Here is a 26418-nt window from a genome sequence, read left to right on the forward strand (position 1 = left end):
GATTCATCAACACGGATCTATGTTTACTCTACTATCTATAGTAACGGTTTGTCCAAAATACCTGAATTCCCCTATGTGTTGTCACACATAAAATCATTACTTTTTTGTAGTAATATAGGGCACTGCATGAAATTCTCTCCTTCTCTTTCACTCTTACAGAAATTTTGAAAACAACAATGCCAAGAAACGTCAAAATCCCATACAAAATCATAACAGTGCAGTGCCCTATGGTAAAGTGTGACGTCTGTTTATGTATGTGGTTTTAGCGTGAGCAGTAAAATTGGCAGCACTTCCAAAGGGTAGGCTTCGCGTCGGGTAGCCGTTGCCGAGCTAACCCCACTACCGGCGCGCGTCGCAGCGAAACAAACCGAACTTTGACAGATCGTACAAACACGAAAGTCGGCTGAAAACGAACCGAAAAACCGAAGCCGCTCATCAAAAATGGTTGCAAAGCGGTGCGGTGCGGTTGTTTTCAGTTTACGCGAAAATTTCAATTTCATTGCGAATTACATCGGAAAAGTGTTCAATCGTTCGTTCAACTAGTGCATTAATTACTTTCGTGCCGGTTACGCTAAAATTTGACGGGTATTCTGTCGTTAATGAAGTGATATTTTGGTGTTTGCGAATTGCACGCAATTTTTTTTTTCTGTCTGCCGTGAAGCAATAAAAAAAAAGTCTGATACACAAATGAAAATGTGGCACGAGGCACGTAAACAGGAGAAGAAGATCCGCGGGATGCTGGTCGATTACCGGAAGCGGGCCGAGAGGCGGCAGGATTTCTACGAGAGAATAGTGCGTTTGTAGTCGGAACCAGTTTGTTTTTTTTTTCTATCTTTTTGCCTTTGCATTTTATGAGCAGTTGTCGCATCCTTGCGGCGGACGCGTAGTGGGGTGCAACAAGGAAAACACGGTCAAAATTGAAACTTCACTGTAATATTTTATTTTTTTTTTCAAAAAAGATCTGCCTATTCCAGAGTAAATTTGCTCAAAAAACCGCCGGCAGTGGTGTCTCGTAACTTCACTTTTCACATCTGTTGAAACTGAATATTGAAATTGCAAAGTATTTATGACCAAAATCAATATGGAAATTTGTAAAAATAGCTATTTCTGTTATTCTCTACAAATTACAAGCTAAATCGGCCAATCTATTCGAGAATTTATACTTGCTGAAAATGTATGTATATTTGAGGATAGGAAAACGACACTACTTAGGGCCGATTTCTTCACCCGGGCTTAAATTTTAAACCAGGCTTAGCAACATTTTAAGCCGGGCTTAACTTTTTTTCAATTTCTTCACCTCGGCTTAACCACTAAACCCGGTTTAATAAAGCTACGGTTTACGTTAAGTGTGGCTTATTTTAAGCGGTGCTCTGGGGTGGCTTAGCAGCGCTAAGCCAGGATTAGGCCGCAAATTGCAGAGTTTGGGTTTCTTCACCTGCTTCATAAATAAATTTTTGAAACGGCAGAAAATATTTTTTAAGAAACATGTACACTTAGGAACGATAAAATTGTAAAACATTTGGTTACGGATGGAGACGATGATAAAGAAAATGATAACCTATAGCCGGCGGGTCGTCAATATAAAATATTCACATAGAGTTTGGGACAATCAAGTTTTTACATTAGATTGAAAGCCTTCAAAAAGGCACCGTGTTGATAGTTTTGGAAATTTGTCATACTGATTTGGAAGTCGAAAGTACATTTGCATTGAAGCAAGGATGGGAACACTCACTTGGAAAGAGTTACATTCACTTGCAGTTTTCTCAACTCAGAAGCGTGCAATCAAGAAATGATGTATGGACGACTTTTACCTTGTGATTTCGTCTAAAACTTTGTCGAATAGAGTAGAGGTCGCACACGCATACCAAAGTCGCGAGGGAGCTGAGAAGGCAACTCTCCAAGAGGTGAATGTAAGTTGCTCTCACCTCGTGGAGAGTCGCTTTCACTGCTCTGTCACGACCTTGGGATTCGTGTGAGACCTCTACTCTATTCGACAAAGTTTTAGACAAAATCACAAGGCAAAAGTCTCCCATACATCGCTTCTTGATTGCACGCTCCTGAGCTGAGAAAATAGCAAGTGAATGCAACTCGTTGCAAGTGAGTGTTCCCACCCCTGCATTGAAGTTTCTATTTATTTTAACCCGGTCCTTCCATAATTTCAGGTCACAATAAACATTTTTGTCTCTTATGGTTCAAGAGACATTATTTTTTTTTACAAACAAACTTAGGATGACACTCAAACATCACGGTTATGGTACAGCTTGGTACTAGCATGATGGAACACATGACTATTCCCATCGAACCACCGCGAAGCATGATGGTACTGATAGAAACGATCATATTCTAGTGATTTGTTTTTCATTGCAAAAATGTTTTGCAACTCATTGCAAAACTCGATTTTTTAAGCGCACTTTTAACACCGACGAACCGACGTGACAGTGGCGATTCAAAAGTGTCCCCCCCCCAAATTTAACGGTCCACCACCGAAGCGAGCGATCGCTTCTGTCAAATCAGCGCAGACGCGAACCGTTTCCCATATGAACACACGGGGGTTCGGTGTCGAGCTATCAAATCATCGCGAGCCGTTATAGAGGTGGCGATAGTGTTCGGCTATTTTTCATCATGGCGTCGCGGGCAACAAATTTGAATTTATTTGTTCTAGCTGTCACGTCGGTTCGTCGGTGCTTTTAATCCCATTTTTTTCATGATGAATGCACTAGTTTACAGCATTTTTGAACTCGGTAAGCTGATGATAATTTTTGGTGTAGAATCATGCCCTGAGTTCGAAAACGCGAAGGAAAAAAATTACAGTAGAGCGAAAAAATTTTCGACTTTCCATAAATAGTCTAAAAATTCATGCAATCATCAATACAAGGTTGATGATTTGGAATCGATTTTTGTTCTATTTTTAAGCAAAGTCGCTCACTTCACATATCTCATTCTCCGTTATCAATGCTCCGATTGAGCTGAATTTTTTACTGTAACTTGCCTACATATGACATGTTAGATAAACGTTGAGAAAGAATTTTTAAATTGTTATTTTCTTATTGAAAAAAAAATACATTTCTTCAAATATTTTTGGAAATTTTGCTAAAATTTAAGGAGATCGTCCCCAAAACTCGCCAATATCTTGAATTTCATCAATCTGATGCTAAACCTGCATTCAGATGTTCGAATGGTATTATATTCAGCTTTTAATTTATGGATAAAGATTTAAAATTGGTTGAACGAAACGCACGATATTTGAATTAAATTAAATTCCATATTTTAAAAAGTTGTGGAACTCAATATTAAGCTAAAACTCAAAAACTGTTCTACTTAAACATTTTTGAAGCACGGTTTCGAAATCAGTGCTAAATTAGGCTTCAAAAATTTTTATCGTTGACTTCTGCACGGCTTTCATTTTATTTTGTAAACTAGTGATATTAATAGGACACGATCGGTGAAGTACTATATTTGTAGTAATGAGCTGAATTTTTGTATGGTGAAAAGGTGAATTCTCCATTTCTGCAAGGAAATCGTGCAAAAAGCGTGGGTATTATGGTTCCTTGCCTAATTTGATGCTGTTTGAGCAAAACTTTAGAAAACTGTGTTGTTGTTTTGGCTATTTCTTGTCCCTTAATCAGTACAGTTTTTCAAAGTTTTGCTCAAACAGCATCAAATTAAGCAAGGAATCATAATACCCACGCTTTTTGCACGATTTCCTTGAAGAAACGGAGAATTACACTTCTTACCATACAACAATTTAGCTCATTACTACAAATCTAGTGCTTCACAGATTGTGTCCTATTGCCTTTTTTGAGGATATTCGATGACATTGAATCTAGGTAGGTCGAAATTACATTTTTGTAATTACGTTTCGAAAGTGCTTAATTTTCAATCGGTGAAAAGGCAGCGAATTGGCCTACTTTTCCAACCAAACTTTAAAAAGTGTGCCGAAAAGTACTACTTTTTGGCACTCTTAAGTGTGCCGAAAAGTAGTACTTTTCGGCACTGTTGCTTGACTGCACAATTTGCTCCTAGTTTGGCTTAATTTATCATAGTTAACAAAGTTAATATGCCGGAAATCTATCAATTTTATGTCCGCGCACGTCCTTTCGGTCACTTGCTGTATTATTTCTTCCAAAAATTTCTCCTCTTAGAAGAAAAAGTGCCAGACTGAACTGGACGGAAGTTTGAAAATTTGTGACAGCCATCTCGGTCTGTCCTGGTCTGTAGGCCTAGTGAAACGCCTACTTGAACGGATAATAGGCTAAGACGGCTAATACACGTGGAAGCCCGCTTGCATGTTTTCTCAGAATGTGCTGTTAAGGTTGTAATTGATGGGTGTTTTTCGTAATTACAAAAAATAACTTTGTATGCAACACGTTGCAAAACTCGATTTTTTCAGCACTCGTTCGGCAAGCCTGGTTGGATAAATGTACAACTCGTGCTGAAAAAAATCATCATTTTTGCAAATTGTGGCATAAATAACTATTTCAGCACTGCAAAAAAACGTTCCGTTTCATATTTTAGTAGAAGGCAGCGTGCATCGTATTAACGAATTTTTATATTAAAATCCTAAATTTTTTGCATGGGCCGTACCGCACGACCATATTTTCCTTTTCTTTAGAGCTTTGTGAACGGCACCCAAACATTTTTAAAATAAAGTATTAAAAACACCAACGAATGGAATAAAAGTAGAATAAACTGTTTCTATTAAGGAATTTCAGTTTCTAGTGTAACTTAAACTTCGCTGTGGCTTTCATTGAATGTACATACACAGTTCATAATTTTAAACATATTCGAAAAATGGTCTGAACTCTGTAACATCTCACGACAAACACATTTTCAAAAACTCACTATCGAAATGCAACTTTATTCGAAGGCGAAACATAAAATCAACATTGCAACGCCTTTTCTGCAATGTGGCACTCCAACTTTGTACAATGAGAGGCAAATTCGAACACCAAATGTTGTGGAACGATCATATGTAGTAGGTACTAATTCGTAGATCTTCGATACTAGCGTTGGGTAAAACATCAACCGTCTAGGTAGATCATTATTGTTAATTTCCTTCTGTATCCGAAAAAAAAATACCGAGCGATTCCGCTTTTCCTGCTAAAATTTCAGCGGATGTTTTGTTGTTGTTACTCCCTACTGCATATAACGGGCGTTTCAAAATATCGGCGGCTTAAAATGACGTTTCCATTGGAAAGTCACTGGAATGATATGGGAAATTTCGTTAAGCTTGGCTTAGCGTAAGCCGTCGCCTTTATTTGCTAAACCGGTGTGAAGAAATGCAAATATTTAAACCTGGCTTAAGAATTTGGCTTAACTTTAAGTGTGGTTTAAGATAAACCAGGCTTACGTCGTTAAGCCGGGTAGGTGAAAAAATCGGCCCTTAGGGCGATAGAGGCTCACCCGGGCTTAAATTTTAAACCAGGCTTAGCAACATTTTAAGCCGGGCTTAACTTTTTTTCAATTTCTTCACCTCGGCTTAACCACTAAACCCGGTTTAATAAAGCTACGGTTTACGTTAAGTGTGGCTTATTTTAAGCGGTGCTCTGAGGTGGCTTAGCAGCGCTAAGCCAGGCTTAAACCGCAAATTGCAGAGTTTGGGTTTCTTCACCTGCTTCATAAATAAATTTTTGAAACGGCAGAAAATATTTTTTTAAGAAACCTATACACTTATGAACGATAAAATTGTAAAACGTTTGGTTACGGATGGAGACGATGATAAAGAAAATGATAATCTATAGCCGGCGGGTCGTCAAACTAAAATATTCACATCGGGTTTGGGACAATCAAGTTTTTACATTAGATTGAAAGCCTTCAAAAAGGCACCGTGTTTTTTTTTGTTTGTATTTATGTGTATTTTAACTTATGCTAATTCTACACTTTAAGCACCGTGTTGATAGTTTTAGAAATTTGTCATACTGATTTGAAAGTCGAAAGTACGTTTGCATTGAAGCTTGTATTTATTTTAACCCGGTCCTTCCATAATTTCGGGTCACAATAAACATTTTCGTCTTTGATGGTTCAAGAGATATTATATTTTTTATAAACAAACTTAGGATGACACTCAAAAAAAAATCTTCTAATACCTTTTTATACACTGTTTTACCCTTCTTACACCCATAAGAAGGGTATAAATACCGCTTGGAAAACCGACTTTCGATCCGAGGCCCGCAGGGCCGAGTCACATATACCAATTAACTTAGCTCGACGAATTGAGCAAATGTCTGTATGTGCGTGTATGTGTATGTGTGTGTGTGTGTGTGTGTGTGTGTGTGTGTATGTATGTTACAAAAAAATGTCACTCACGGTTCTCAGCCGTCTGTTGACCGATTTGAGTTCTCTTGGAAGCAAATGAAAGCTACTACATCCTAGTAGAACGCTATTGAATTTTATTTTGATTGGACGTTCGGTTACCGAGATATCTTTCAAAGAGTGCTAGGGAGTAGTACAACTTAATTATTTTAGATATTTTTGACAAAGTGTATCACCATAAATTTCTCAGCCGTCTATCAACCGAATCGGGTTCTTAAGGCTCGAAACGAAAGCTACTGCACCCTAGAAGAACGCTTTTGAATTTCATTCCGATTGGACATTTTGTAACCGAGATATCTTTCGGGGAGTACTTTGGAGTAATACAACTTAACTTTTTAAGAGGTCTTTGACAAAATGCTTCATAATAAATGAATCAGCCGTGTGTCAATCGATTTGAGTTCTCTCAGCATCAAATGAAAGCTACAGCATCCAAGTAGTATGCTATTAAATTTCATGCCGTTTGGACATTTTGTTTCTGAGATATCTTTCCACGAGTACTAAGGAGTAATGAAATTTAAGCTTTTGAGAGATTTTTGATAAAATGTATCATAATACATTTCTCAGCCGTTTGTCAACAGATTTTTTATGATCATATTTGGTTACACAAGTTAGTTATACATGAAAATGCAATTGCATCAAATACATAAAAGCTACTATCTCTTTGTAATATTTGAGCTTAATAAACAGTAGCAAAAATATCATTGAATGTATGTAGGAAAAGCCTTTTTACCCTTCTTACACCCATAAGAAGGGTATAAATATCGCTCGAAAAACCGACTTTCGATCCGAGGCCCGGAGGGCCGAGTCTCATATACCAATGAACTCAGCTCGACGAACTGAGCAAATGTCTGTATGTGTGTGTGTATGTGTGTATGTGTGTGTGTGTATGTGCGTTACAAAAAAAAGTCACGCACGTTTCTCAGCCGTCTGTCAACTGATTTGAGTTCTCTTGGAAGCAAATGAAAGCTACTACATCCTAGTAGAACGCTATTGAATTTTTTTTCGGTTAGACGTTTGGTTACCGAGATATCTCTCGAAGAGTACTTATGAGTCATACATCTAAACTTTTTAAGATTTTTGACCAAGTGTATCATAATAAATATTTCGGCCGTTTGTTAATCGATTTTGGTTCTCTTGGCACCAAATGAAAGCTACAGCATCCTAGTAGATCGCCCAGAAATTTTATTTCGATTGGACATTTGGTTACCGAGATATCTTTCGAAGAGTACTTTGAAATAATATAGGTTAGCTTTTTGAGAGATTTTTGACATTTCGCATATTGATGAATATCTCAGCCGTCTGTCAACCGATTTAAGTTCTCTTGGCAGCAAATGAAAGCTACAATATCGTAGTAAAACGCTCTGAAATTTTATTTCGATTGGACATTTGGTTACCGAGATATCTTTCGAAAAGTACTTAGGAGTTATTCAACTAAACTTTTTGAGATTTTTGACCAAGTGTATCATAATAAATATCTCAGCCGTCTGTCAACCGATTTGGGTTCTCTTAGCACCTTACGAAAGCTCCAGTATCCTTGTAGAAGGCCCTGAAATTTTATTTCGATTGGACATTTGGTTACTGAGAAATCTTTCGAGGAGTATTTCAATAAATTCCTTTTTTTATTATTATATTCGTTTGCATGAGCTTTTGACTAGTCTATGGGAAATTATTGTTCAATAAATACTGCTATAATGCTGACCTCATATAAAGTGTATACTAGCAGGTTATGGTTTTCTATAAAATTATGAATAACAAAATAATATAATTTTGTGGGAAAAAAGCAAGAACTGGACAGCCAAAATAACCAGCTAATTCCAAAACTGATTAACATAGTAGATATATAATTTTTGTCCTTTTTGCCAAGTTTTTTACACCATCACCATGGATACCAAGTACTTCGGAGCTAATTTAGTCGACTGATCAAGAGATATTAGACAAAGTATATCTCGCTGATTTTCTTATCCATTAATCGATTCAAGATCTTTTGGCAGTTAACAAAAGATACAATATTCCAGAATATGTAAGCTATTTTTTAAACATTTCATACAAGATTCTAGAAGGTGTCTGGCATTTCTGGTAGTTTAGTCCATGGTCCATGATGCTATTTTGGAAACCAATCCACTAGATGCCAAATCCACAATATTTTCTAGAACTTTTGGTCCATCACACAAAATAAATATGTTGAATACAAATAATACAACAATAGTTTTAATAAGTGTAAGAAGGGTTCTGTTCACCATAGGTGGATTAAATCGGGTTTTTTTATAAAAACTTAGTTCAAAAAACGTTTAGCCCATCGAATATTCAACATTTTGACTCATAATTCTAAATATAAAAAGTTTTATTCGTGGTGTACTTCTAAACATGACTTATTTTGAATACCTAATAGGGTGACGTTGGATATTATTGGCAGGTTTGTCCTCTCCGTCGTGGGAGTTTTTTGTCGGCCAAAATGCATGATACATTGCCATACCATTCATCTTACTTTGGAAGGATTTGAGGCCAACTTTGAGCTCAATAGGTTTCTAAAAACCTCCCGTGACGAAGAGAACAAAACTGCCAAAAATACGACGCAAGTGGATTTTAAATATCTGTTTTGCAACTCAGCACTATGAAATTTTATTTCTCTCTCTCTTCTTGGCGTAACGTCCTCATTTGGACAAAGCCTGCTTCTCAGCTTAGTGTTCTATGAGCACTTCCACAGTTATTAACTGAGAGCTTCCTCTGCCAATGACCATTTTGCATGCGTATATCGTGTGGCAGGCACGAAGATACTCTATGCCCAAGGAAGTCAAGGAAATTTCCTTTACGAAAAGATCCTGGACCGACCGGGAATCGAACCCGTCACCCTCAGCATGGTCATGCTGAATACCCGTGCGTTTACCGCCTCGGCTATATGGGCCCTTATTTATATTTTATTTATACTTGCCATATCACAACGGACTAGTTTATCGTACTATACCAAACAATTGCAATATGATTCATAATGCAACTGATTTCGGTTGTATAATGAATCATAATGCAATTGTTTGATCCACAACCCGAGTTGTCACGGCAAGAGCTTGCTAAATTGTCACGGTTTTGCTTGATCAAAATTTAGTGTCTAGCATGATAGAAGACATGACTTTTCCCATCGAACCACCGCGAAGCATGATGGTACTGATAGAAATGATCATATTCTAGTGATTTGTTTTTCATTGCAAAAATATTTTGCAAGTCGTTGCAAAACTCGATTTTTAAAGCGCACATTTAATCCCATTTTTTTCATGATGAATATTAATACGACACGATCGGTGAAGTACTAGATTTGTTGTAATGAGCTGAATTTTTGTATGGTGAGAAGGTGGATTCTTCGTTTCTGCAAGGAAATCCCTTAAACATTTTTAAAATAAAGTATTAAAAACATCAACGAATGGAATAAATGTAGAATAAACTGTTTCTATTAAGGGATTTCAGTTTCTAGTGTAACTTGAACTTTGCTGTGGCTTTCATTGAATGTACACAGTTCATAATTTTAAACATATTCGAAAAATGGTCTGAACACTGGAGCATCTCACGACAAACACATTTTCAAAAACTCACTACTGCAACATGCAACTTTCGGCGATTATGGATATCACAACATAAAATCAACATTGCAACGCCTTTTCTGCAACGTGGCACTCCAACTTTGTATAATTAGAGGCAAATTCGAACACCAAATGTTGTGGAACGATCATATGTAATAGGTACTAAATCGTAGATCATCGATACTAGCGTTGGGTAAAACATCAACAGTCTAGGTAGATCATTATTGTTAATTTCCTTCTGTATCCGAAAAAATTACCGAGCGATTCCGCTTTTCCTGCTAAAATTTCAGCGGATGTTTTGTTGTTGTTACTCCATACTGCATATAACGGGCATTTCAAAATATCGGCGGCTTAAAATGACGTTTCCATTGGAAAGTCACTGGAATGATATGGTAAATTTCGTTAAGCTTGGCTTAGCGTAAGCCGTCGCCTTTATTTGCTAAACCGGTGTGAAGAAATGCAAATATTTAAACCTGACTTAAGAATTAGGCTTAACTTTAAGTGTGGTTTAAGATAAACCAGGCTTACGTCGTTAAGCCGGGTAGGTGAAGAAATCGGCCCTAAGGGCTTAACCCATACAGTTAAACCTGGCTTAACGCTTAAGCCAGGGTGAAGAAATCGCCCCTTAGAGGCAAAGTAGTAAACGTCGCTGGGAATGATTTCGCTGCTGGATCTCGTAAGAATGGATTATTCAAATTCGACAAAGCCAATACATCCTCAGATCTGTTATGTTCTGATCTGACAAATCTGAAGATTTAGAACAAAAGGATGGGTTAAGCAAGTCAAGAAAGATCATATGACAAGAATATCGTTTGATGAGTAATGTTCGAAGCGTGTAAGGTTTGTGTTTCTTTAAGGACAAACGTCTTGAAATCCCGCTTCAAGAATGCATGAGAACTTAAAACGCACAAATCTCAAGAAGCAAGCTTCAAACAACAGTGCATTTTATTATTCTGTTCTTGCTCATTTGTAATTAGCTTAAAATAAGAAGATGAAATGCGCTGGTTTTGTTTACGAAGAGATTTGTGCCCTCGAAATCGTGAGTAGGTGTCATAGTCGACCATTGTGGCGGCCATCTTGGGATTCTAACAAGTCTGTCCTTAAAGGTCAATACTACCGTTCATAAAGCAAGGAAATGTTGCGAAGTAGATTCTGGAAACAGTTTACATCGACATTTGTGGAGCTATGAAGCTGCTGTACTCTCAGCTCAGTAACATGCTATCAAAAAACTGCGTATAAAGTACTTTTATCTTGTAATTTTATCTTAAAAGTTTTCCGAAAAAAGTAAGGATCGCATTCGCATACCGAAGTCCTAGGAAAGCTATGAAGGCGACTCTCCACGCGATGAGTGTAAGGATGAGTGTAATTTACCAAGAATTCGTTTCATGTTTTCATACATATCTTTTTTTCTGACAGAATATTGTTTGAAGTCACACATAAATTATCAGTGTTTGCCTAATATTTTGACCGTGTTTTCCTAAAATTGAATGTAATAAAAAAAAATCTAATCTGCAATAATAACCGTTCTGTTTATCCTTTCCAGAAAGCCGACCCGACGCAGTTTCTTCAAGTTCACGGTCGCAAATGCAAGATCCACCTGGAGGCGAGCGTAGCGGCAGCTGCCGAGAATCCGGCCATCATGCAAGTGATATTTCGAAAGCAAAATACCTGCTTTTGTTCTACATATAACTACATACTTACTCACCTCTATGATTGTCCCACAAACGATGCTTTTCCTGTTGTGACCCCTTTTCGTTACATAAAACTGCGCTCGCTAACGACGGCCATAGTTCGAGTCGGACCCTATTTTCTCGCTGAAACCAGTTTCCTCCTCGGGTGTATAACAATACAAGTTGAAGAAAATAGGGTTTGATTGCACAATGACTAACAAGCGGACCAGAAATTCGCGCACGCCGTCGTGGGCTCCATAATCGACTCGTTGATTAATTTGTTGGTTGTTCGTCCTGTTGCAGGATGCCGTGGCAAGGTCAAAAGGACAATTTGATCGATCGGTTTGATGTGCGGGCCCATCTGGATTACATTCCGGCGCTGCCAACGGCCAAACCGGATCAACCGGCGGAAGACGACGTGCTGGACATGGAGGAACGTTCCATGAACTACGAACGGTATCGCGTTCTCGCACAGAACGAGTTTCTCGGTGGGTAACTATGTATCCATGATTGGTTCAGTGGGGTGCGCCGGAAGTGTGCGTGTGGGAATGTACACCCAACGAAAGAGGGTCAGCGGTTCTCAATCACTTGAAGCGAGTACGACTAGTACGTTCTCCACAACTCGACTTTGTATAATTCGATGTAAACCTGGCAACAAGATATAGTGGGTCAAAGTTCGTAAGAGACAAAAGTAGGGCTTCTAGCAATTTGGACAGGGAGGCTTATTTAGGACACTTTCCGATACAACTCAGCCAAATTCATATCAATTGACATGGTTTTTTTTCTACATAATTGGATAGTGTACGTTGCTGGTGGGGGCTGGCTCACCAACACTTCCGGTCCGCTTTAGTGCTTTATGCATCATTGTGGCCAGGTGTTGTTCTAGTTTTTCCAACTGTATTGTAAAGCATGAGCGGTGATCCTTGGCATTCTTGTGTAAATTGGGGTACTCAGAATGTTGATCGATCACCGATTATTGCTGGCAGATGCAGTGGAAAGTTTGTCTTAATACGTATCAATCGTCTCTGACAAACGAGAAAAACAGACCTCACTGATTACCTGTCTCTGAGCCAAATTTGGTATAGAGTCTTCAGTCTCCGATTAATCGCTTCATGTTTGATGGAGGCTTTTAATCCAATGGGTTACATAGCCGCTATCCGAATGAAGAGAATAATGTTCCGCGTAATATATCACAAATCAAAAGAGGTGCGGTACATTACGTGGAGCATATACTGAATTGGGTACCAGACCAAGTCCCTGCTGGGTGGCACGAAATAGGTGAGCCATAGACAATAGAATCGTCAATGTCGTAGGGCATAGTATGTGACTATTGTCGAAACAACACTATTTTTGGTCATTGTCCAACCAAAATCATAAGCGGCGTCCACTTACACTAAGCGCATAACTATGTTAGGGTCAAGATTAGGATGAAATCATTGGCAAAATATAATAACACTTTTTAGTTTGTGTAGTTAGTTGAACTAGAGTTAACTTTTTATTGAGACATTTTATGTAGGTTTATTCTGGATTACAATACATTAGCTGTCCTTTAACTGAATTATTTTATAACAGTAAACAACTTTATTCCTTCTTGATAAAAGATGTATTACAAAAGCATTTCAATGTGGACAAAGAATTGCCAAACTATACATCTGATCAGATATTTTTCCGGTATTAAATTTGGGGTGGAGAGTTAAACACTTACGGAAAATAGTTTTTAAAGGTCAGACAAACATCACATGAACACAGCTACCAATGAACCAAACCTTCTCTACTGTCTTCTCATTTTACCGCTTCCTATCCTCAATTGAACTTATCTGACACTAGTTAGGACTGTCTGTGGAAGATCCGGGTTTCTAATTCTGTGTAGGACTTGAAACGGGATGCCTGATATGTACTGCAGACAAATGGGCTGGAAGCACTGAGCAATCACAACTACTGTCGTACTAATCATATTAAATGCATGCTTTTCTACTTACATCCCGAACGTCGCCAACCGGCAAAGAGGACATGATGAAAAAACGCGAGATGGCCCTAACAAAAACTAGAAAGGCGATGAAAATGGTCACCGATGCAACGATATGGAAACAAAATAGATGAGAAATTATCGACCAAATCAAAATCTATGAACATATCGCTAATGTTCTTTATCATTCTTTTTTTTTCTCGTTTCAGCAACAAAATCGAATCCTCTCTACTATCTCTTCATTTCTGCCTCTTCCCATCCTATTCTCACATCTTCCTATATCCTCTACCCCATCTATTTAATGTATCTGACACTTGTTGGGACTGGTAACGCCAGCGCCTGCCTGTGGAAGATCCCGGTGTGCTAATTCGGTGTAGGACATGTTAACGGGGGAGGCTTAGTAGGTCCACATCTGCCTACAAGCAGATGGGCTGACAGTTGTCGGCCTGGATGTGGACTGAGCAATTACAATTACAATTACAATAATTGGATAGTGTACGTTGCTAACCGTGTATCTACCATCTACCGTAATCCGGGCTAACATTGATCGCAATTTTCGATCTTTCTTGAATAATTCTCTTGTAAAAGCAAGTAACATACTTTATATTCTTAAAACAAGTACTGGCCCTCTGAGTATGTGTTAAGCTACTCGAAATAGTATTGTGAAACTTTAAAATATGTTTAAATACGCTTTTGAAGCTATTTATTTTTATTTTGTTGATTTTGGGTAACATTGATCATGTTCGTTGATGTTGAAAATACCCTTACTTACTGAATTCGGGATCGCTTATTTCGAATATGTTGTCAAAATTCTTACAAGTTATGTACTTTTTGAGGTATTTTAGGATTAAAACCCCCCAAACCACGAGTAACGCCTAAAGCTAGGCAATAGCTTAAGGAAATAATAGTTCATTTTTAATAAATCGTATCTTTTATTGAAAAAGAGAATTATCATAAAAGTTTTGTTTATTAAATCCAACTCTAGGATATCATCACATAACATAAGTGTCACTTCATAAGTGTCGTTCCACAGTCAGAACGAAGGAAAAAAATGTTCCCAAACTGTCATTGAAATTAGTAAACTAGTCTTTCCCCTAGAGAAATTATTTCAGAGATTTCTATATACCTAATAACTTTCAGACATTTTGCTAGAAATTCGTTCAAGAATTCCTCCAGAAGTATCTTCGGGAGTTCTTCCAGGATTTGTTCCAAATGAGGTTCCAAATCATTCTCCAGGAATCTTCAGAATATATCAGTATCTTCGGGAGTTCTTCCAGGATTTGTTCCAAATGAGGTTCCAAATCATTCTCCAGGAATCTTCAGAATAATATCACTAAATTTATGAAGGAATTCCTGAGTTAGTTTTAGATGGAATCCATGGAGGAATTTCTAAAAAAAATCCTTGGAGAAATTTTTGGATAAATTGTCTATCTAATTCTAGCAGAAATCCCTGGAGGTATTCTTAAGCGAATCCCTGGAGGATTATATGAAGAATCCCAGGGAGTTTTCTAGAAACTCTCCCTCAGAAACCCTTGATAAAATTCCTATCAGGATTTATCATATATATAAAATCCCAGCGTTGTCTGTCCGTAACGCTTTGAAATGTTTCATTGAAATGTTTCACCATAGCTATATCAAACTTTTGAGATTTCGAGAACTTTCTGGAAGTTATTGGACTCTTCAGATATAATAATAAGAAGAACATTCTGGAATGTTCTGGAACATCAAAATGCTTAACAATTCCGAGAACTATTTGGAAGTTACTGCAAGTTTCAGACAAAAAATAACGTTCTGTAATGTTCTGGAGTATCAAACTTCTTAAATTTTCGAGGTGTGTACTTGGAAGTATACTTTCAGGCGTTTTCGATTTCTAGAACATTCACCCATTCAATTGACAAAAACCCTACAACAGTTGGCTATGGTTAAAAAGTATATACATGATAGAATAAATTCTGGCGCTTCTGATAAGTCCAATGCTGAGTTAAATGTTTCACATGTTTATTGATACACTGGCTTCTGAGGAGAAGATTTCTCAATTGTTATTCTAGAAGTTTCAAGAATCTCCTTGATGGATAATTTTTTTCTTAATTTATGTTAGAAGATCTAAAACGGGTGCATCAAAATAGGGCTGCGTGAAATAAAACCCGGAGTTGTCTATCTGTCCTCCTGTCACGCTTAGCAAAGTTTCACTGATATATTTCACGTTAAGTGGTATGATGGAAATAGCATTGTATGAACTAGAGAAAAAAGAATAAGGAGAAGAAAAAGCAAAAAAATAAAAATTGGAAGGAAGATGAGGTTTTAAAAACTGTTCCAGAACTTTCCACGAGTGCTCAAGATTTTTCTTTTTTTTTACAAATGTTTGAGAGGTTTCCAAGCATAATGGAATTTTTGATTAGATAACAAAAAACTTCTGGAGCTTGCCAAGAAGATGAAAAACAAGTTTCTAGAATATTCTAGAACATTTTTCGGAGAAATTAATTAAATATGCTTTCTTTTCATAATTGGAAGAAATTTCCAAACTTTCCGAAGCAAGGAAAAGAGATATTCTAGGATATATTTCGAAGGAAATAAGAGACGTATAAATTGAATGTTCTTGAACTTCATTTTTAGACTTTTACGAAATTTCTGGAACTTTCATGGGAGAAGAAGATGAAGATACGTATGATTTTGACAAATTTCAAAACATTCTTAGATGAATACAAATACAATCACCAAATATTTTTTAAAACGATTGGAATATTTAGAAACTATTTGTTCCGAATGCGAATAAATTTGAGGAATATTCCTTTGAGAATCAGAAGATGAAATCGAAGATTCATTAACATTCCCGAACATTCTTCGTAGGAATCAAACCAATAACATGCTCGAATATTTACCACGAAACATATCGCATTGAATTCGGACGAACCTGCCAGAAAAAGACGAAGGAGGTAGTAGGATATTCTAGAACACTTCAGAGGAATAAATATTGTTTCTGAATTAAGTTGAAGATAAACTTAAAACGCAAATCAAACGTTTTAACATTAAGCCATTAAGACAATTCTCGGAATTGCGAAAACGTGGCTAGCCACGTAGGGTCAGCTAGTTATTAAATATTAAGGAAAAAAATCCTAGAGAAATCTGTTACCAAAATTCATGGAGGATTTTCTGAAAGAATTCCCGGAGGAATTCTTGAAATGTTTTTAAAGAAATCCCTGAAAGAATGTCTAGAGAAATTCTTAAACTTCTGTGAAGGTTCCTAGAAAAAGCTCTAGAGAAATTTCCAAAGGAATTTACCTACCTAACACTTTCTGGGACTTGTTTTTGAGGGAATTTCTGACTTTCTTGAGAAATCCGTGTAAAAGCCCCTATAACACATCCAGGATGAATTTCTGGTAAAATACCCGGAGGCACTCATGGAGGAATCTCTATATAAATTGATGCAGAAATCACAGAAATAATATCATCTGGAATCAAAACATTATGAATTAATGAAAAAACTTCTGGACAATTTTCTGGCGACACTCCATAAAGAAATTTATAGAAGAAGCCCTGAATGAGTTTTCGAAGCAACCGATGGAGCAATTACTGAAACAAATCTGGGATTACTTTGTAAATGGAATTCCTGGAGTGATTTCTAAAAAGGGAACGTCTATGAAATTCGTCACGCTTTGAGAAGGGATGCATTCTGAAAAGTGTGACCCACACTCAAATTTCAGAGGATGTCCCATACAAAAAGTGTGCCATAGGGGACAGCGAGGTTGAAAATGGACATTTTTATTGCCTGACCTTACGGAATTTCAAAGAAATCAATGGAACCATTTCAGGGGGCTCTATATAGAAATTCTTTGGAAAATTTATAGAGGAAATTATGGCATCTTTAAAAAAATATTTCTGAAGGAACATTCGGATTTTTTTCGAAGAAATCATTGGAGAAATTTCTGTAATAATCCATGGAGGAATTTCTTAACCATGGAAGGTTTTCTAGAAGAATAGTTGGTGAAATTTTTTGAGGGTCCTCCATAAGAATTTCTGAAGAAGATTTCATGGAATATATACCTCCAAAAATGTCATTCATAAATTGCTATAAAAAATCCAGGAATAAGCGGCAATGCACACGTCTACTCCAGGAATTCTTTCGAGATTTTTTCCAGGAAATCGCTAAACATTCCTCTAGAAATTTCGCAATTCTCAAGTTTTATTACTCCATGGATTCTTCCAACAATTTATCCAATCATTTCCTACACGCAGAAAAATATATTTTAAATTCTAAAAAAAACGACTTTGAATCAAAAATAAAATAGCATTGATCCACGGCCTAAGTGCAATTTTTATTGAATCAAAAACAGCGAGTATTAGCTTCAAAGCATTTATTTTATTGTTTTTAAGTCCAGCTGTCAAAGTGTAAAATATTTGATTCTAATACTAATGTTCATTGAAACAAATATATTAGTACTTTATTTCAAAATTATTTATTTTTAAATCAAAAACAGTTTTTTTTTGTTTTAAAAATAATACTATTTGATAGTAATATACTTCAAAAAGACCATAAAAATATGTATTTAATGGATTACCTGCTTTGAATTGATTGCGATCTTATAAATACTGAGAGCATGTGATCAAAATGCTCCCATTAGTTAAAAGATCGTATTCAATCAAAGCAGATAATCCAATAGGATTGGATAAAACTTTTTAGGAACAATATTTACTATATTTTCCTAATTACATAATCTTAATGAATGTTTTTAGAATTTTTCAGTTTTATATTTTTTGCAGTTGCCTTTTGTTGCATCAGCAATAGCCGGTGGAGGTGGGTGGAAGCGGCGTATCAGTAGGTCAGCTCCAGAGGCACGTTCTCCTAGAAGCGGCGTAGTTGCAGACGCAGATTCGGCGGAAGATTCGCTGGATAGCGGAGGAAGATTCTGTAAATCAAAAAGGGTTTCCTTAGAACACATAATTTTATGAACAGTAGATGCTTACCAGGTATTTTCTCCATTACGGCAACGAACGACTGTAGAAACGACTACAGAGTGAGTTCCTCGAGTTCCTTGCGCTCGATTATCCTGAACTGGTTAGCTGTGTAGCCGTTATTTAGAAGGATATGAATTTTAGAAATAAACAACAAGTTTCATTTCATTGTACTTACCAACAAAGGCATCAAACGTTTGAAAAAATATTTTACGACCTCTTTTTCGACAATTTCGTTTTTTATTTTGTCACTTTTTAACAATGAAAACAAAATGCCGGCGGATCAACTTGTGCAAAATGATATATTTATTTCAAAGTAGTTATTTTTTTTAAATCAAAGAAACAACGGCTTTGTTTCTAATACATTTATTTTAGAATCAAAGTCGCTTAGTATTAGCATCAAATATTGATTTGCTTTGATTTAAAAAACAGTAATGAATTTGAATCAAAGTTGTAATGCATTTGTTTCAAATATGCGACATTTTTCTGCGTGTATGTGAATTCCTCCAGAAATTCATCCTTCTGTGCCTTCCATCTGTGATTCAACCAGCATTACTTCTTGTTACGTCCGGGGGATTTGCGATTGATGGCCGAATAATTACTTAAAACGCGGACATAAACACGAGTAAAACTATACATTTATTAACGAACACACTATTTACAATAAACGTAATAAAAGCCCAATCGAGCGATGGGCGCGCGAGAACAGCATCTTGCGGCGGCTACTGCTGATGGCGTTCTGTCGTTGACTCGATCGACGACTCTGGTGGGGTGCAAAGATGAATGTGCAAAAACGGCATCATTGTACTATCGGCAGATAGAAATGAGCCGACTGTCGAACAATAGGCGCCTTTTGCAGATAGGCATCTACCATTCCATCTGTGCACAACACTTCTGAAGGTTTTCCGTGGAATTCTTCCATGGATTCCCCCAGGAATTCCCCTAATGATTCTACTTGTAATTCCTGCGACGCTTACTTTAAAATTGCACTAAAAATTCCTCTGACAACTCCAATAATACTTCTAGGGATGCCTTCAAAAATTCATCCTGTAACTTTTTCTCAGAAATGTCTTGCATGATTCTATCAGAAATGCTTTTAAGAATTCCTCCAGGGTTCCCTTCTGAAGGATTCCTAATGGGGTTCTTTGACGGATTTATCAAGAAATTCATAAAAAGCTTTTAGGTACTTTGGTTTTTTAACGAGAGTTCACCCAGAAATTTCTCTGAAGAATTCTCAACAAAACCCATATTACAAATATTGTTTTCAGGAAAAAAAAAAAAACGCTTGGAATTCTTCCAAGGATTCACCCCGCAATTCATCCGAGGATTCTCTCAACATTGAAACCGAGGATTCGTCCAGAACTTCCTGTGCGAATTAATCTAAAGATTTTTGCAAAGATTTCTCTAAGATCTCTTTTGAGAATTTCCTTGGGGTAGTACTCCCTCGATCTGCAGATATTCCTCCGGGAATTCCTCCTGGACCTTTTCCGAGAACTGCCCCATAGATTTAAACACGATTTCTTCCGAATTTGCTTAACACTTCTCTGAAAAATCTTTCAGGGAAGCCACCCTCAATTCCTTCTGGAACTCTCTGGAAAATTGCACAAGGAATCCATTCAAAGATATGTCGAGGGATTCCTTCGGGAATTCGTCAAAGGATTTGTCCAGCAATTCATCCTCAAATTTCATCCTCGAATATTCTTCCAGAAATTCCAACGATTCCCTTAAAAAAATCTGAGATAATATTAGGGATTATTTCAGAGAATTAGGGGTGAAATGCCGTATAAAAATTGTTCTTTAATTAGTAAGGCAGCATCCATTTATTATGTAACGCTAAAATCAACATTTTTCGACCCCCCTCCCTCCTTCGTAACGCTTTTTTGTATGAAAATCCTAAAATTTTTGTATGGGCCATAACGCTCGGCCGTACTCCCCCTCCCCCTAGAGCGTTACGTAATTTGTGGACGGCGCCTAAGGAGAAAGCAAGATTTGGTTTGGCCTAATTTATTGAGAACACGCTGACCTGAATCCAATATAAAAAAACATTCGAGTAACCGCTTTCTTAACCTCTTTCAGGAATAAGCGAGGACAAATTCCTGCATCAGTTGCATCTGGAAGAACAGTTTGGCGTTAATGCACAAGTAGAGGCCGAACAAAAAGCTTCGTCCTCGAAAAAGAAGCCATCCGGCGGAGTAGCCATAGGATACACCTATGAAGACACGGATACGTCCGGTGTCGTACCTTTCAGCCAAACAATCACAGCCATTGAGCAATCAACCGCCACTTCGAAGTATGACGAATGCATGAAGAGCGACTCGGATTCGGATCTCGATATGGACGTATCGATTGACATTAACAAAGTGGGAAATGCCCAGGCCCACGAGATGAATGCATGCGGAAGGCATTACGGAATGAAGAGTAACGACTTCTATTCCTATCTCACGAAAGATTCCGATGAGGCGGAAGCGTTGAAGATGGCACGCGAGGAAGAGCAGGAAAAAATAATGTTCAGCGGGCGGAAAAGTCGACGGGAACGAAGGGCACAAAGGGAGAGGAAATTTGCCGGAAGACCAACCAGTCCACCAAGTTATGCTGCGAAGGAGGAACTTATTCCGAGGACTTACGACGATCCAAACGACAGCTCCCGGTCGCCGTCGCCGGTCAATTCAGGGAAAATCACTTACATTACCTCATTCGGCGGAGAAGATGAACTCCAGCCTCACTCCAAGATATCCATTAGTTTTAAGAAAGACAGTCAAGGTGAAGCTAGTACCTCCAAAGGTGGCTCCTATGCCCAAAAAGTAAAACAAAACCTAGAAAAACTGAAAAGTATGAGCTCCAAAGATGAAGAACAGAGAAAACCGGCCCAATATCAGAGACGATCGAGAAGTTACAGCGATCGTAGCAGGAGCCGCAGCAGAAGCACCTCAAGAACCTGGCGTCGGCGGAAATCACGTAGTCGTTCCAGAGAGAAACGAACATATTCCAAGTACAAAAGACGTTCTCGATCCGGATCGCGCTCGCCCCGATCCAGAGGACACCGGAGTGATCGCCGACGAAAACAAACTCGTTCATCTTCACCGTCGTCTTCTCCACCAGCACGCAAAACAACCCGGAAACCTTCCAGCTCGGATTCCGATTCCTCCAGAAGCAGTCCAAACCGATCCAAAGCAGTTCCGCCTGTTCAACTAGAACGCAAACCACAAATCAAAACAGAGCCACCGGAAAAACCTCCGCCTGCCATAGTTCCACCGGTTTCTGCTCCTCCTCTGCCTCCGGAACCAGCCACCGTCGCCTTGTCCCAGGAACCACCCGTAGTGGTTAAGAAAGAGGAAACCTCCCCCAAAGCGCCAGTTTTGATTGAACCGGAACCGGAGGTACCCATTCGACGGTACTATGGCCGGAAACGGGACGGCCAAAGTTCCAGCGACAGTGACTTATCGAGCGGCAGCTCCGATGATGAAGACCAGCAGCAGAGGAAAAGTGGCGATCCGACGGCGACGGAATCGTCTAGCAAGTGAGTCCGAAAGATGTAAAACGTTTTCAGTTCTAGTCCCCTGCTATTTCAATGACTGTTTGGAGGTGTTTTTCGGCTTAAGGTTTATACCGGTGGAATTTTGTTAGAAACTATTTGTTTGATTCGAAGTGATTTGCGGATCTCGCATTTGGTATTACCCTCAGGCAAGGAATCAAATTATCGGTACAATGAAACGTTATTCGGTATTTTCAGACCAGTTGTGAATTTCTTCATCGGGAGGAAATTATTACAAAATGCGAGAGATGTAATACCGGCTGATGAATCTGTTAAACTAAACATACTGTACTGATAAATTCCATCCAAAATTATATTCAAAATCAAATGTCTCTCGAGTATAACAAATGAGCGATTTTACTTATCATGCATGCTTTCATTCCAGTGTACAAACGACGGATACGACACCGGGTAGTTTACTCCCCGGAGGAATTACCATCAAGCAGGAAAAGCTCGAAAGTGGCCCTAGTGCTGCTGCTTCCACATCCTCGTCGTCATCAAGGTTTGGTGGTGGAGGTGGTAGTTCAGAGATCGGCCCATCTGAGTCCAAAGTCAGTAAGAATAATTCAAATATCATTAGACCCTTCACCTCACACAAGTACTACTACTGCTACTGCTGCGGCAACGACAACTGTCACTGCTACTTCTTCTACGAACGGTTCCACGCAACTATCGTAGATAGGAGTGGGTGCAAGTTTTTATGTTTGAATTGGTTAAAAATTGTTCCAAAAATTCAAAAGAGAAAAAGACAACGCTTTGGGGATTGTGAACTGTTTTTAGGTTGTGGTTTTAATTGTTATAAAAAGTATTTTACTAGGTACTAAAGTAAAAGTTTTACTTATGTTATCATTATACGCGGTGCTACGGATTTTTTGTTGTATTTTATGAACCGTTCGGATTTTTGTGTTACAAGAAAATGGGTAATGTAAAACACCCGAGTTAAAAAATTGCAGTTGATCTTCAGGCAACGCGATTCTGCGCAAACCCTTGCATAACCTTGTTTGTTCAAATATGATTTCAGGCAGCGTGTTCGTCTTCTGTCGTTGCATCAAAGTCTCTTAATCCAAGAGACAGACTGAAGCGCAAGATGCAAATTCTACTGAACAAGCAATGTACGTTTCGAAAGGGTTCATGACACCGAATATGCGTTATAATAATTCTTTCATGTTACAGTTAAAGCGGATAAAAAGGCTGAAATCGAAAAGGTCGAGCGACAAATACAACTACAGCAGGAACGTGAGGATGAAATGCGAGAGTTGGCCCTCAAGTTGCGCAGACGGTAAATTCTCATTGCTTAGTTATATTGCACACTCAACATTACATTCAATTTTCTCTGCAGGCAACGAGAACTACGTCACAAATACGGTTCACCAGAAAGTGAAAAGAGTCCTTCTAAGTCTGCAGACAGCTCTGATGACGAAAAAGGCAAGGAGCCTCGATTACCACCGGCTAAGGAACCGTCTCCGCCACCAAAACCTATTCCGCCATCGTCATCAACGTCGTCAGGATTCAGCACAAGTGCCGTGATCGAGCGAAAACCCATGCTTCGGAGATTTGCCCAAGCAGAGGCTTCGAGATCTCCGAGTATTACTCGATCCATGAGACGGCGTTCTCGAAGCCGTAGTCGATCTAATGCCGGGAGCCGTAGTACGGCTGCCCCTAGCACTAGCAGGCGATATGACGATCGCCCTAGGCGACACAGTCCTGCTCCAGTCACCAGGTCGCGATATCGCTCGCGATCGAGGTCTCAGGAAAGGTTTCGGGACCGTGACCGGGATCGTGATCGGGACCGCGATCGCGATCGGGGTCGTTACGGTGCCAAACCTTCCCGGGACTATGCACGTGGCGAGGGCAGTCGATACTATCGACGCAGATCGCGATCGGCTTCGCGGGAACGCCGCCGATCACGCTCTCGAACGCGAAGGTCGAGGTCCAAATCAAGAAGCAAAACTAGTGCCGGTAACAACCGCAGGAATAGATCGCCTAAGGTAGTGAAAAAGTTGGTTGACTATTGAGATACGAAATAGTGGTTTCCTGTCGTTCATTTATTCTGTACACCATTTCCAAACACGTACCGTTTTCTATTGCCATATAATCAGAACGTTTCAATCGTTTAAAGCTACTACTTGTTGAAAACTTTTTAGCATCGTGTATTGCATAATATATCAAAAATTTAGTGCACGCGGGGTTTCGTAAGTGATACGGCTAATGTGCGAAAATATATCTGCATTATTTTTCAGGAAAATTAGTTCTTTTTAGTTTTATCCGAAACCGCCTTACATAGGGGTTCTCATGCTTTAAATATTTATTTGTCCTGACCAGTGTGTAAAAAATTCAAAGGTTGAAAGTGAAGATTGACATCTTAATTTTTTCATTCGTGTTTGGCCACATTCATCGTCAGCTGAATGTGCACGTCGGAAAATTCTAATTAACTACTATACACAATTTTTGAGGTGATTGGATGAATAATGGGAAGTTACGGTCTAGTTATATTTCGCAGTGAAAATTGTCAGTGACAGAAAAATGAATGAATAAGTGAGAAAATTCATTCACCAAAATTAATTTCATTTTGATCCCTCAGTTAAGAATTTCCAAAATTCATGTTGAATTTCACTCATTGAAAATGAACATTTCAAACTCTGGTGCTGACTAAAAAAACTTCAGCAGTAAAGTACACCCGATTCTTTTTTTTGCATGGGTCGTTATTTTACTATAATTCAGTCAATTTTTAACTTATTCTCATGAAATTCTGTATACTGATAGTACTAATCGTGCCTACATGTGTACAAAATTTCATTATAATCGGTTGAAAATTGACTGAGTTACAGCAAAAATCACACCCATGTAAAAAAAGAATCGGAGGTACTTAATCATGACAGGCTGTCAGTCTAACTTTGACGTACGACAGGACATTCGTTAACCGTTATGTGTCCGACAAACTTTTTGTTTTTTTTTCTACACCGTGATTTTCAAATGGACGCTGGGTACCCTGTCGGGCACATGAGAGTTAAACTAAGTACCCGGATAAAAATGAACCATTGAATTTTCTGTTGGAACAATTGATTTACAATAGAAAGTTCCGTCCACATAAGAATGTATTGTTTTTCAATTGTGAAAAATATATTTGCAAATTGCATCAACAATAGAATTACATTACATTTTCATGTAACACTAAATTCTATTGTTTATCATATGTTTTACCACACGCATTTCCAATTTTTTTTAGTGTGTTTTTATCTTCACATTATAGATTTTTTTTACCGTGCATTTTTTTATGTCAGTTGTCTGTGAAAAAAAAAACAAAAAGTTTTGCGGTGGTGTTTTCCTTAGTACATATTCCAGTTGTTCCGGCCAGAACCGGTAATAAAAATCCTCCGGAGAGCGCTTGGCTCGGTGCTAGGTGTTTACCAAAGTGAAAAGGTCTGCTCCAGCCGCCAGTACGATACAGTTCGAGGTGGCATTTCGGTGTTCGACTGCGTGAGCTCCAAGCGCAGATGAATCGATCCAACTGTCGACGGCAACCATCGCCGCCTACAAGGAGTACCGGATCAATGTGGAAAAGTTGTAGAACGAAAGCTGGAGGAATTTTCTAATGTGCGGTAGAAGGAAAATGCTGAGAACACCTACCTTTCTTTTTAGTTCTTTTTAGTGAATTTAGAACTACATATTCTAATTGATATCACCCTACGCATTGAAGAACGATTTTATGATAATTTCAGATTCAATTTAGACTGCGGCATTCGTGTTCGAAATCCCATTACAGCGGAAGATCTGGTGGATGCGGTACGCTTGCGACCCCGGGTACAGGGAGATTTCCGGATACAAATTTGTGGCAAGTAGGAAGGAAGCTATCCCCAATTTAGCATGGTAAGAGGTGAGGGGAAGGGGGTTCTTTGGTGTAGGTAGGAACACGGAACCCATCTTTAGCATTTACCAGTCCAAAAGCCTCTGTGGTAATGATTTGTGTTTAAATTTCCCGTGTATAAAAAAACTGTAAGAACTTTGTAAATATCTTTTGTTCTTCCGTATATAAATAGGCTTGTGATAGGCTTCGTCAGACAAAATTTGAAGAACTCAATTAGTCACTATTGATAATAAGAACCTATTCACTTGCCAGAATCAAGGGCAAGGCTTAGGAGTACCCCGTATAAAAATGAACCATGGAATCTGTTGTAAAAACTAGACTACCAATAGATTCTTATGTTAACATATGTTCTATTGTACCGTCAAACGGGGTTACTTGCAACAGCGGTGTAACTTGCAACACGATGACATACACTAAATGTGAAGCATTTTCTAATAATAATGAAAACCAGTATGCCCTACTATTTCGGTTATAGAGATTATGTGTATCAAAGATCGATTTAGTATAAACATTAGCTTTGTTTCTTTGTTTATGGTTTAGCTACACTGTTAAAA

The 26418-nt window shown here is 38.3% G+C and overlaps 1 protein-coding gene across 1 annotated transcript; it reads left to right on the top strand.

The window, feature by feature from the left end:
- The first annotated feature begins 415 nt into the window (after positions 1 to 415).
- On the top strand, positions 416 to 24244 carry LOC109622350 (CLK4-associating serine/arginine rich protein). The gene is made up of 8 exons (XM_029878724.2): positions 416 to 792; positions 11425 to 11522; positions 11855 to 12039; positions 20544 to 21984; positions 22385 to 22550; positions 23021 to 23111; positions 23173 to 23278; positions 23339 to 24244. The coding sequence occupies exons 1-8, from the start codon at positions 688 to 690 to the stop codon at positions 24012 to 24014; spliced, it is 2868 nt and encodes a 955-aa protein (XP_029734584.2). The 5' UTR covers positions 416 to 687; the 3' UTR covers positions 24015 to 24244.
- Positions 24245 to 26418: the final 2174 nt, after the last annotated feature.

Source organism: Aedes albopictus, chromosome 3 (assembly GCF_035046485.1).
Source record: "Aedes albopictus strain Foshan chromosome 3, AalbF5, whole genome shotgun sequence".
Taxonomy (NCBI): Eukaryota; Metazoa; Arthropoda; class Insecta; order Diptera; family Culicidae; genus Aedes; species Aedes albopictus.